Source organism: Eimeria mitis, genomic scaffold (assembly GCF_000499745.2).
Source record: "Eimeria mitis Houghton genomic scaffold, Emh_scaff42, whole genome shotgun sequence".
Taxonomy (NCBI): Eukaryota; Apicomplexa; class Conoidasida; order Eucoccidiorida; family Eimeriidae; genus Eimeria; species Eimeria mitis.
Window position 1 is genome coordinate 39,827 of NW_013572525.1, and position 13,009 is coordinate 52,835.

General features: G+C 55.2%; 2 protein-coding genes across 2 annotated transcripts; one reads left to right on the top strand and one right to left on the bottom strand.

Moving 5' to 3' along the window:
* Window positions 1–444: 444 nt before the first annotated feature.
* Window positions 445–9,500, top strand: EMH_0043020 (uncharacterized protein; the record flags this gene model as incomplete). Its single annotated transcript, XM_013499307.1, has 9 exons — window positions 445–3,327; window positions 3,666–3,817; window positions 4,033–4,155; window positions 4,276–4,348; window positions 4,591–5,986; window positions 6,283–6,436; window positions 6,686–6,782; window positions 6,876–9,015; window positions 9,256–9,500. The coding sequence occupies 9 exons, from the start codon at window positions 445–447 to the stop codon at window positions 9,498–9,500; spliced, it is 7,263 nt and encodes a 2,420-aa protein (XP_013354761.1).
* A 2,429-nt stretch (window positions 9,501–11,929) lies between these two features.
* On the bottom strand, window positions 11,930–12,643 carry EMH_0043130 (uncharacterized protein; the record flags this gene model as incomplete). The annotated part of the gene is made up of 1 exon (XM_013499308.1): window positions 11,930–12,643. The coding sequence occupies one exon, from the start codon at window positions 12,641–12,643 to the stop codon at window positions 11,930–11,932; it is 714 nt and encodes a 237-aa protein (XP_013354762.1).
* Window positions 12,644–13,009: the final 366 nt, after the last annotated feature.

The following is a 13,009-nucleotide window of genomic DNA, read 5'->3' on the forward strand; positions in this document are numbered from 1 at the left end:
GTCATTGACACTGCCAGCCCTAAGCCCTGGGCCCACCTGCAGTGCCCCCAAGATCTGATCCGGAGGCCTGGTCCGTTATCAGGATAGGTTTACTTATTCGGTTTGCTTCTTCTTGGATGTTAACTGCACGTATTCCCCGATATATAGCCTTTGAAGGCTATTTGTGCGCAACATCGTAGTTCGCAATACAGCAACTGCATCCGCATGCAGCAGGCAAAGGATTATTTGTGGCGCTTGTGGGGATACTCATGGAGTTCAGACCCACCATTTGCCTATGCAAGGTGTTGCTGGCTACATCTGAGCAGCAACAACAGGAGCCCGAGCGCAGGCAGCCACACGCGCCGCCGACTCAACCTGCCAGGAACCGCACCAGCTGAACCGTGTCCAGTAGCAGCATCACTTCACTACGGCCTCGGTATCGCTGAGTGCTGATGGTGCAGATAAATGGCCTGCTGTGCAGCAGCGGCCGAACACAGCTGCAGCAGCTGCCGCAGCTCCCCCGGGATCAGGTCTTGCGTCTCACGCCTTGTCCTATTGTTGTTGCTGCTAACATTTGTGTTTGGTGTTACTGCACACGCTGCTGCAGAAGGAGGACTTCCTGCGGCGATTTCTCTTGCACAGAAACAGCGACAGGAATTACCGCAGCAGCAAAAGCCGAAACAGAAGGAGCAGCAGCCGCAGCGGCAAGACCAAAAGCAGCAGTACCAGTTGCAGCAACGGGCTTGCGCTGCCGCTCCTCTGAAGGTATTTGACCTAGAAGGGGTGTCAGAAGGAGCATCAGGCAAAGAGGGAGGCTTGCCGGTACCGCTTTCACCAGCAGCCATATTAGGCACAGGGTCATCGCCGCTGGACGGGGGCAAGAAGGTGCAGCGACAGCCAGATTCAGCAACACCACCTGCTGCTTCAGAATCCTCAGAAAGTCGCGAACCGCAGCATCAGCAGGACACTATTGGACGGGCAGCAAAAGATACGGCTTTCGCCACCACCAGCCCCACTCCTCGCAGTTCAGTAGAACAGCAAACACACCTGCAGGAGGAGCAACTACAAAGACAGAAGCAACAGCAACAGCAACGGAGTCAACGTCCACATGTGGGCAGCAAAACGTCAGGGGTGTTTATTGCATTCAAGCAGCTTGCGGCGGCTGCAGCAGCTGGTGCTGCCGTTGCTACAAGAAAGAGGTCTGGGGCCTCTCGCTCTGGATTGCAGTCGTCAACGCAGCGGCAACAGCAAAAGCAGCATCAGTGGGAGTCACCGCCACAGCAGCCTTCGGTGGCTTCCCTGTCAAGGATATCTCCGCCTTCGGATGCCAGCGAGCACCGCCGCGCGACCTGGGCTGATGCAGATAGGACGCCTGACGTGGCCCCTGCAGCTGCAGCAGCTCCAGCTCACTCAGCTGCTGTGAAACTTTTAGCAACTCGTGAAAGCCCCACAGGTGCAGCACATCCTATTGGTACGTCGACTGCAGTGGGGCTGCGGCGCCTGCTAAAGGCCGGACAGTGGCAGGAACAAGCAGACGAAGCGTTACCGAGTGCTGTGTGCAGCTGGGGCTCGTCTACAGTGTGGTTCATGCAGTGGTGTTACTCTTTAGGCTCATGCACTGCAGCAGCAACCCGCGGAGGTCATGTAGTTACAACAGCACTACGTGGGGAGTCTGCATCCGATGCAGCCGCGGCGGCAACGTGTCCCTGCGTCGCTCCACGCATGCCCGTCCTGTTGCGCGATGAGCCGTTGCGCGGGCAGGAGAGGGTACAGCAGAAACAGCACGAGGGAATCACACGAGCAATCCTAGTGTTTCAACCGCAACAAGTGCTGCTTTGCTGCGCGGAAGGAAGTTACCCTCTTCAGCTTGGTCGTGCTCTGCAGAAACTCCAGTACAGTCTGTCAGTCGCCGCCGCTGCATATCACGAACACGTTTTTGCACCAGAAGCAGCACCGGCATCCGGTAAATGGCATCAACTGAACGGGGAGAAATACGGACAGAATGCAGTTGCATCGAAAGAAACCACCCCATCAGCTACACGTGAGGACATTGCAGAGGCAGAGTCTCTTAAAGCTGCAGCTGCTGAACGTGCAGTAGCTGCTACAGGCTCCTCGCCAAATGCACTTGCATTCGATAGAGCAGAACAGCAGCAACGTGAGCTGTCCCCAGAGGCCGATGGGGAGCCAGACGGAAAGCAGAAACAAGGCGCAAAATCGGACAGCAAGCAGTATCAAGCGACAAAAGAGAAGCACGGAAGGCAACAAGAGCAGCAGCCAACTAATCAGCAAGTTGACCACCAGCAGCAAGAACTCTCATCAGTATGGGGGGGTCAGATTGTTTCGTGGACATGGCGGCGCTCGTGCATGCGGCAACGGCAACTGTCAAAACGTGAATCAGCAGAAGCGGCAGCAGTAACGGCAGCTGCGCTTTGCTACAGACCTCCAGCGCCCACGTCACTGGCACTGCAGCTCTTGCTGCTGCTGCTGCCGCACGACCTTGCAGTGCGCCTCCTTGCCGACGCGAAGACTGCGGAGTGCAAGCAGCCTCAGCAACAGCAGCGGTCGCAGCAAGTGCAGCAGGCTCCTTGGCAGCAGGCGGATCCAGCGCAGCCGGAGAACTTATTCCAACATGAAGATATGAAGAATCATGCGGTACATCGGGAACCTCGCAACGGCACATGCGCTGCTCCTGTGGAGCGGCTGAGCAGTGTAAATAGCTGTACAGTGCCTTTTGACGACCCCAGTTGGCCTGCTCTTCAGTTTGCAGGGAGAAGTGGCGAGGCAGAACAGCAACAGGATGCTTTTAACAAACTGGATGCCAAGGAGGGCGTGCGCTTTGAGCTACAAAGAGAGGAGGAGCAGCAGCAAGCTCAACCATCCCCGCAGCACCTGAACCAGCAGCAGGCCACGCAGCAGGAACAGACAACCAATGGGCCAGTCCAGGAGGGGGTAGAATTACAAGACGATTCGGGGTACCAGCAACTGCAGCAGCGACAGTATGATGCGCAGCCGGTAGCATATCCGGAGCACCATAGCCACCTGGAGCATGAGCAACAGAAGCACGAAAAACTGGCGGAGCAGATCCAGCAGCTGGACAAGAACGCCGCTGGGTCCCTGGCGCCTGCTGCTTCTGCTTCCACGAAACTGCATGCAGATTCGCATGGCCCTTCAGCAACGTCTGCAGTCGGGGGGGTCCCGGGGGCTCCTCAGCTGTATGGGCGAGGTTTCGTGCAGGGCGAACAGCTGCCCGCATCCTTTTTGCGTCTGCACTTCAACTTTGCGTCGCTCGACGCGGGAGCGCGGATCATCGCCTCGAGTCCTGGGATGCAGCACATAAAGGCGGTGCAGGTGTGGCCGCACCGAAAGATTGAACGCCTCTTTAGGCTAACACATCTCGACATGAATTCTAGAGCAGAACGTAGCCACGCTAAGCGCATCGGAAACGCAGACACCTTGTGGCAGTTCACAGTTACGAATTCATGCAAACGTTGTTGTGGCTCCATGCGCATGTGGATATATCTGAGCGCTTGTGTCACGCGGGTCAAGGGGCTTCATGGGATGTGACAGATATGGAGGCCAAAACAGCCCTGTGTGTGTCTGTATGCCTGTGGGGTAGTCAGTAGTTCAAGCCTTCACAGTGATATTTGGTGCTTTGTGTGGAGTCTTCTGTTGTGTGTTTGCTGCAGAGGCCTGACGCAGATACGTACATGCTTGCACCATGCGACCTGCCGTCCAAGTACTTTGTCCTTTCTTTTTCGGAAACACTCAAGATAGACTTCGTAGTAATGCAGTCCTTCGAGATCTACGCTAATGCCTTCTGGCATATTCAACTGCTCGGGTACGAAATTAACTGTTACCTACGCATCATTCTGAGAGCTGTCGCTCGTCTGCTGTGCTGCGTATTCCTGCTGGCTGTTTGCTGCATAACTCACGCCTAATGTTTTTTCCGTGCGTTCTCTGTTTCCTGCACGAGCACGTGGTAGCTGGAGTTCCTATTGCGGCGAAATTGCCTTAAATTTCCTGTGGAATCGAATGCCTGTCAATGCTGTCCAGGGCCGACACCTATCCAACAGGGCAGTGGCGCCTCATAGCAAACCTCCAGACTGCAGCAGATGTCTCTTCGGAGCTCTTCGATCTCAAATCCGAATGCGCTGCTCTCAGTAGCTGCTGGGCCAAGTGCGTCTAATGCGTTTTTCACCTGATCTGCCTGCTGGTTGAGCTGCTGTTTCTGCTAGTGTTCATGCAGAGAGTATTAGGCGGTTTAGGAGCTGTTGTTAGGCTCGCTTACCTGCGCAGGTTTCTTAAGGTTCGATTGCTGACCCACCATGACGAGGGTCCGCATTATTACTGCTCCCTCACCTCATTTCAGGTGAGGCGCACTTCTCTTCACTCGTCTCCATTTTTATTGCTTGCTCTCTCGTCACCCGCCATTCCCCGATTTTTATCTGTCGGCGCATTTGTGGCTCTAGAATCCGCCGCGCCATGGTCTACCGGCCCTACTACCAGCCAGCCGGGGTTCTGTCAACTCCAGACGCAGCTAGCAGTAGCAGCAGCCAGTGCTGTTTGGGGAGCAGTGCGCCAGCGCGAACCGTCTGCTGATGCTTGCTGCAGGTTTTCGGGGCAACAGGCGTGCAGTTCCTTGAGACACAAATTCACGATGAGTTTGGCGATACCGCCCAAGGAGCAGAGGGGGAAGTCTCTGAAGGGGCCCCTTCTTCCAGCGGCCTTCCCGCCGTTGGTTCACCTGCTGTAATTACAGCTTCCGGGGGCTCTTCCGCTGGTTTCGCCCCCAAAGATTCTCGACAAACCGGGGTCGAGGCTTCCCCTCCATTGTTTGGCCCAGACCAGCCCGGCTCTCTTGCAGGAATTAGACAGCAGCTGGAAGCAATGCAAAGCGTTTCGGTTGATGCTCATGGGCACCAAGACTCGCAGCAACATGAGAGAGAGCACGGGACAGTTGCTAAAACACCCCAGCAGCTTGGCGAGATCCAGAGCGGCCACGTCAGTGCCGCATCTGTGGAGCGTTTGCATAACCGTAATCCCGTCCCTAAGGATGCCATTGCTTCTTTGGAGGTGGACAGTCTGCATAGAAGCACCGAACGCACTGGAACATTTGATAGGGCTGCGGAGGCGCATTTGCTCCATTCAGAACGCCAGCGAAGAGGCCTCTCAGCTGAAAGGCACAGTGGCAGCCCGTTGGATGCGCCGACTGACGCGGACGCCCTTGCAGCTGTCTCAACAGATCCGGAGACAGATGTTGGCGGACAAAGGGTAACGCAACAGCAGCAGCAGTGGCACAACCTGCTCCGAGTTGAAGATGTGGAAACACAAGGCGCTGCTGCGTTGAATGCACTCTCAGGTGCACTTGAGAAGGCCTTGCAACAGCAGCAGCTTCTTAGGCAGAAACGCCACAGCCAGCAACAGGAGCACCTTGACCTTCAACATGATGTTCTAATAGACGACCCGGCCTGGGCAGAGATGGGCTACTCCTCTGTCTCAATTCCTGGTCTGAGGGAGGTGCTTAGCTTCAAAGGCAATCTGATAGACTCCACGGTGTGTACTGCAAGCAACAGCAACAACGCTCGGAGCGTTTGGCAAGGCTATAACCCACTCATTCAGCCAACCACTAGCCGTTATGTCTGCATCCCTCTAGGGGAAGGGACGCCTACGGCTGGGGCAGCAGCCGCTGTTGCCTCTGCGAGCAAGCCCGGCGCAGTGCATCAAGGTCACCTCGTTTCTGCAAACTCGAGTCCTAGCAAGAGCGGCAAACAGTTGGAAGTAGCCGAAGCGGCAACAGAGGCCCTACGGCAGGCAGCTGCATACGCAAGGGCGTTCCTTTTGGATGCCCTGCAACACCAGCAGCAGCAGCCGCAGCTGCAGCAGAGTCCAATTAACGCAGCGTTCTTACGCTTTCTCATGACGACCACGCCGGGCGACCAAGATCAGCAGGCGGAGACACTCCGGGTGTTGTCGTTGCTGCTGCAGCCTCCCGCAGTGGACGTGAACTGTACGTTTCAAAGAAGGGATGCGAGGGGAGGGTCGGTAGAGAAGAAAAACTGGGAGACGGGGGCCGAAAGAGGCACACAAGCGGAGGACACTGCGAAAGGTTGATTAGCAGTNTGATGTTCAGGGACAAGGAGGAGCGCCGAGAGCTCCACTGGCGCATTTAGTGCACATTGGATGGAAACGTGAAACAGTTGCAGCTCCACTCGCTCTACCGCTGCAATTGTTTATGATGTCTGCGCCTACAGAACTAATTCTGCAGGTGCCTCCTGTGATATCTGTCCGCATTGTCTGTTGCAGCAAACGGCGGGGCAGTTAGTGGAGAAGCCACGAGAGGCGGAATGGCGGCGACACCACCCTTGGGCCCTCGCGATACGAAGGGCGAGCACGTGCTGGTAATGCTGCTGGAGAGAATGAAGTCTTTGGAGGGAGAAACTGCAGCGTTTAAGGCAGCGTGAGCATAGCTACAACCTCCGCGGATTCGGCTGCTCCGACTGCACGCCTTTCTGGTGTTGCGTTGCTGTATTACCGGTTTATCTGGTTGCGGCTGCGTGGCCGCTCCGCGTAGCTTCACGCACGCAGTTTGCAAAGTTTGCGGCTTTGTCCCAGATGGGTTGCTTTTCTTTCAGGTGCTGTAATCCGTAAGCTCTTGTAAATCTGAAGCCTATGCTTAATTGCTTCGGGTTTGCCTGTTCCTTCGCAGGGCTGCTGAGCGTCAGCAACAGCTACAGTTACAGCAGCAACACCTTCTGCATCTCGCGCTCCTTGTCCAACTGCAGCAGCAGTTGGGTTCATTTCTGGTAGGTTTGTCACTTTATGAAGGCTGCTGCACGCGATGCTCCACAGTATATCCCTGTTCTTTTGCGGTTGATGTCCTACTTTTTTTGTTGCAGTTTGAACGTCTATCTGCGTTTGACGGCCTTATTCCTCACTTAAACCCTTTGGTGCAGTTACTGGATGAGTCCGAGGCCGCAGCAACATCAGCAGCAGCAGCAGCACAAGAAGACGAAAGGCTGCATGGCACTGTCCCTGCAGCCGCTGAGCAACATCTTGACCCTCACTGCAACACGTTTGATGGTAGCAGCAGTGGCGTCAACACCTCGGGGCAGCAGAAAGACCACCACCACCAACAGCAACACTGTCGCCACACTGCTAGACACCATATCTGGGGTTGGCCATGGGATGTACTTCAACAGCAGGTGCTTCAGTCACTGGAGTGGGTATGGCGGTGGCTAGCATTGCCTTTGATGCAGTGGGGAGGCGACGTTATTTTTGCTACTAGAGTAGCAGCACAGTTGCTGCAGCAGCTCTTTTGCAGTGACGCTGAGTCAGCAGTGGTTCAGCAGAGCTGCGCAGCAGCATCTGGTCTTTATCATGGGGTTGCTTCGGTTGCAGGATCAGTTGCATATGGTGTAAGAGTGGGCGCTGACATCGTATACCGCGGCATTTCTGTCGTTCTAGCGCTTGTGGTAAAGACGTGGACTCGGCTGTTTGCTGCGGGCTACCAGGCGCCTCCACCCTTCTCACATGACTGGTCCACTGGCAGCAGCAGCAGCGGCGGTCACTGGGCCGAAAGGTTTTTGATGCTTCAGGAAAGAGGAAGTCCTCAAGCAGTAGATTCGTCTCTTGCGACCCCGCTCCTGCTGCTTTTCGTTTGCTTTTTAACCGTTAGTAGTGCTTTCTTCTGGCGACTCCGTCGGGGACAGCGAGTTGCTGCGGCAGCTGCTGGAGAGTGCGCTCTGTTGCGTCGCTCCTTCGAGCTGCTGCAGCAGCAGCATCAGGCATTGGTCCATCAGCTGCAACAGTACAAGAGGGAGCAGCAGCTGCTGCTGCTGTTGACGGCAAGTCATCATAACGGCAGCTCCTCCCGAATGCTTTTGCATCGCACAAAATATGAGACTTACGAAGCGGATGCACAGCAGCGGCGACGAAAAGAGGTCCAGCTAGACGATGCTGTAAAAGCGGATTTGTCTTCGGGCATAGTACGGGCTGCAGCTGCGCACCAAAGCACGGCTTTTGCTGATGCTCCAGAGCCATTTGCGTCTCCGTTGACAAGCCAAACCCAGCAAGAAGCAACGCCTGCACCCGATACGACGTCGTCTCTTTTGCGGCGCCTGTCCACTTCTCTGGCCCCTACAGTATTCCTTGGACTATCACGAAACGCAGGAGATGGACCCCACATTGCGACTGCAGACTACGGGAGCAGCAGCAACAACAGCAGCAACTCCAGTGGTGACAATGGTGGTGCCTCGCGGACGCCAGGGAGAGGCAGCGACGCGGTACTCCCGCACCGTCGAGAGACTGTGGCAAAACAGCAGGAAAGTTCCTGCTGGCCTCATGAGCACCAAACCCAGCAGGAGCAGCAGGTGCAGTTTGCTGCCGCGACGCTGCTGCCAGCACTTGATACGAAGGCTATCAGGAGTCTCAAGCTTCAGCGCCACACTTTACGGCAGCGTCGCCAGGGGGGTGCCACAACTCCGGTGGCTTCCCCTGCTGCTGCAGCTGTCCCGGACGGTGAAACCCCATTGCTGTCACCTTCAGTTATCAGCGCAAGAGTCTCGGCACACACGCAGAATGCCTACATCTCATCTGGAGCAGAGGCTGCTGCTATTACAACTTACTCGGCTGCTCCTTCGCGAAGCAGCAGCAGCAGAAGCAGCAGTGTCTGTAGCGCGAGCGGTAATCTACACGGGGTGGCAAATTCATATTTGAAGTCACTGTGGGCATCGCAGCTCGCTCGAGGCGGCACAATACCGCATGCTTCTCTTTTGTTGCAGTCGACACAGCGTCAGATGGAATCGAACCGCTCTATAGGGCCTCCAGAAAGGCCTGAGCCAGAGATAAGGGCGTCAAGCAATCCTAGTAGCAGCAGCAGCAGCAGTAGCAGTGCGTGTGAGAGCTGTTTGTCAGTAGCGGCTGACGTAGCGGCCCCGCAAGGACCCAACGTCAGCTGCAGCATGCCTGTGAGCGTCATCTCCAAGGGCAGGAGAGTGACTGGTGGCGAACTGACTGACAAGTTTCGGACAGGAACAGGTGAGGCCCAGCTATCAGTTGCTAATAGCCTTGGGGGTTGTAAATCTACGTTAACTAGGATTGGAAGCAGCACGAGCAACACTTTTGCAGGTGCGATTTCTGCCAGTGACCCAATCTGCGAGACGGAGCCTATGCAGCAGCAAGGAGTACATCACTGCAGGATATTCCCAGGCATTGAAATTATAGCTGCAGCGCCTTCTTTGCACCATATTCGTGGAACAATTGCTGTGGTCTGTGCAGGTGCCCTACCGTTGGTTCACAGCGAGGAGACGTTCGGTGCATTCGTACCAGACGTCACCAGATGCAGTGAATCTGTGGGTGACAAGATATCCATCGAGGCCAACGATGGCGCCGGTATGGCTCCTGCTTCTGCCGTCGGTCCCTCTACCGAACTTCAGCCGGAGCAGATGCATCTGCAGACTGCCTTGGCCTCAGGCACGGGACGTGATGGCCGCCGCCGGCGGAAGAAGCGTGGTGCAGCGTAACTTGGCACTCCTGTGCTGCTGCGCAACCTGTTCTGTGTCGGCGGGTGCCCACCCAGTGCACTAGCTAGGTAACATCAACCAGTTATTTCTGGCTGACAGCCGACTGCAGCCGATTGTGTTAGCCTTGTTCTTTGCGGAGTGTGGGAATACTACGAGTCTTGAACGATGCTTCGGCAAATAGGGTACGTTGGCTCAGAGCCAATGCATGATACAGGACGATAGTTATACAGTCAGTCGCAACATTGGGATTTGATCTATTGACAAGTAAACTTGAAGAGAACCCAGAAGCAGTGTAGCGGGCCGCCGTCCCCTGTCCTGTTTGTATGTTACGCTATCGCTATTAGGCATCCAACGCTTCCTGCTGCGTTGCTGCTTCACGCCACTTTGTTTAAGCGTATGTAGTGTAGTGCAAAGAAGCCCTACTGGAGCGAGTTTTCACGGACGGTTGCCCCGGCTCGGCTCCCTATACACTATTATGAGGCCTCTTACCGCGTGCTATTTAGCGTACCGACCATCGGGCTGTGGCATACTACCCGACAGCTAGTGGGCTTACTGAACAAAACAGTGAGGGAGGCGTACAGAATGGTGCACCAAATGCCTGCTGATCAGGCCGCCTGAAACGAGAGCAAGATAGCTGCCTGGGTCGAAGCTAAGCTGTAAAACAACTGCACAAACTCCAATAAGAACTCTGGTCAGGCGTCGATTGGGGAAATGGGATGTGCAGGCGATTAATTAAAACCGCGGAATACTCTTCTCACGAGGCCTAGCTGTGACGTCATCCAGAGGTTCTTCAGCAGATGCTACTCTCGTTTAGGCCAACGANTCTCACGAGGCCTAGCTGTGACGTCATCCAGAGGTTCTTCAGCAGATGCTACTCTCGTTTAGGCCAACGAGAAGCAGGTTAGACAAGGTGTCCTGGTGATAGCCAAAGTGCTGGCCCCTGGCCGAGCATTCCTTAAAGCTTTGCCCTGGAGCCTGCAGGTCTTTTAGTTTAAATAGTCCCAGCAAAACAACAGACCACGCTCTCTCCTTCAGCATCTGCGCGGGTTGTGCGCACGCATGTTTTCTTCAGCCCTCAGATGAAGCTTTAATCAACTGCTGATGATCTCATCGGCTGATATTAAAACACTGAGCGCTGGTTCTAGGCAAGACTTAGGCTACTATGAAACTCAGCTGCTTGATATTCTGACCGAAACCGACAAAAAGTCAAGTTCACAGAGCTATTCGAAGCGGAGAAATCTGCGTACAACCGAGCTGTTGCTCACTTGCCAACGAGTGTGGAAGGCACATCGTGTGACTTAGCATGTCAATCAATCTCCCAGGAGTCAAGAAATATTCACGGCACCTGCTGCAGAGCGGTAAGCTTNACTTAGCATGTCAATCAATCTCCCAGGAGTCAAGAAATATTCACGGCACCTGCTGCAGAGCGGTAAGCTTCTCGCGCTCGTTTCAGCAGCAAGGGTCCAGCAGCAGCAGCTGACGCAGCGCAGGCTACCATAGCTAATGACATCTCAGCTACCCACAGTGAGACAACGTAGCCTCCAAGCGTCACGTGCTGCAAATCGTACATTGGTGCTGCAGATGTCTCCTGCCCATAATCGAAGCTAGCCTTTCGGAGTAGGCTCCGCGCAGCGGCAGCAGCTACAAAGCAGCATGCATACCTTACAGCTAGTGCGGTCGCACCAGGAGGCACTATTGTCCAAATTGCTGACAGTGTTTCATTGCCCCGACGTCGTACGGTCTCTCTGCTTGCCACCATCGTTACAGCCTTTCCCTCTGGGCTTATCAACGCCCTGGAGTTAGTGGCGATGCTGCTGCTCTTGGCCCGAGTCTTTCTGCGGCAGTTACTGAAACGCTGCAAAGCCAACTGCTTTGGTGTCGCAGAACATCCCACTGCATTCCTCTGGTCCGATGTCTCACTTATCTCTTTGGAAATGGAAAGCCAGCAACAGCCGATGCGAAGCACCGCAGCTACAACTTGGGCTGCGGCAGCTCCTGCCCCCGCCGGTATCCCAAAAGCCTGAATCAACACAGCGTGACGCACTCACCGTGATAAAGACCACCGTATCAAAGCTGCTTTGATCAGCTGCTGAAGCAGCTTCTGCCCCTCTCTGGAAATGCAGCTGGATGCTGAAAACCAGTAGCTTACGACACAAGAGCGGACTGAGACAGGCAGCAGCAGCCCCAAGTGGGCAGCAGTGACGGCCAGGTAGTATCGCTTTAGCAGCCTTAAGCTGCCGCTGCTGCAACTAGCTGAAGCATAGGCGTCCAAGAGTCCAAAGACGGAGAGGCAGCAGACGTAACAACAGTAGCTGCATGCATACACAACATGCATCATAGACTGGATAGCCCTGAAGCATAAGAAAAACTGCGCACGAGTAAAGCATCCCTAGTGGCACTTGTAAGTGGCAGTCTTCCTGTCAAGTGCTTCACGGGACGCACACTTGCAGAGTCTGAACGAAGCCACTCCCTGGAGCCACCGTTGATGGACCGAAGAAGCATCGCAACGCCGGAGCGGCAAATAGGCATCCACCTGCTGCGGCAGCCAACCCTAAGGTCCCCTGCAGCAACAGCAGCATTTGCAGCAGCGCAAGCGCTGGCGAATGCGACGCGTTTATGGCATCGCCTGTTGAAAGTTCACGACAACCTAACGACCTTAACAACTTCGCCATTTTCCCGGAGCCATGTACGCCTGTCACGCTGTTCCTTCTGCAGATGTGTCCTTCCACGACCTTCTCCGCATCAGAGTTCCTGGCGCCGCATTGCCGGGTTGTTAGCTGCTGATGCCGCTCACAGTTTAGTCGTTGATTTGGATTGCTTGACTTGGGGTCTAGGGCGTTGCGGCGGGGCTGGATGTGCTGCTCGTCAGACATTTCCTCCCCCACAAACTCACGCTTCTCCTTCCATGGAACTGCAACACCTGTTTTTCCTGGTAGTCCTGCTTCGGATGCAACCCCAACGGGTGCAGCTTCCCGAGCAGGATCGGCAAAAACAGCAGCGGGCTGATTTCGCAGGACGCAGAATCCCTCAAACGCCGCTGCTTCAAGCTGCGAAAAGACAACGCGACAGAGGACTGATGCTGCCCCAGACGTCACGGCATACTCTGTCGCTGCTTTACCATCCAGCAGCAACAACAGTAGCATCTGCTCCCCATGCTGCAGCAGCATCTTTTGCGCCAGCAGCATCAGATACGTGGGGAGCAACTCGAAATGCTCCCTCGAGAGATATGGTCCTAACGCCCGCCGAAGAGCGGCACCCGCAAGTTGCTTTGTCCCCGCTGCTGCTGCTACGTTTGCTGTGGATGTTGCTGATGCTGGTGAACCTCCTCCTGCCGTCGGATAGGATCCGCAGACGACCCCTGCTGATGAGGAAAAGCTCGTGCTGAGGCGCTGGAATGCAGGCCAAGCTAGAAGCAGACGACGAGTCTCGGCTAGAGATGTTGTTGCTGTTGTTCTTGCTGCACTTTGTGAATATGGTGCGGAAGAATTCCGTGTAACTAGTCGATGACA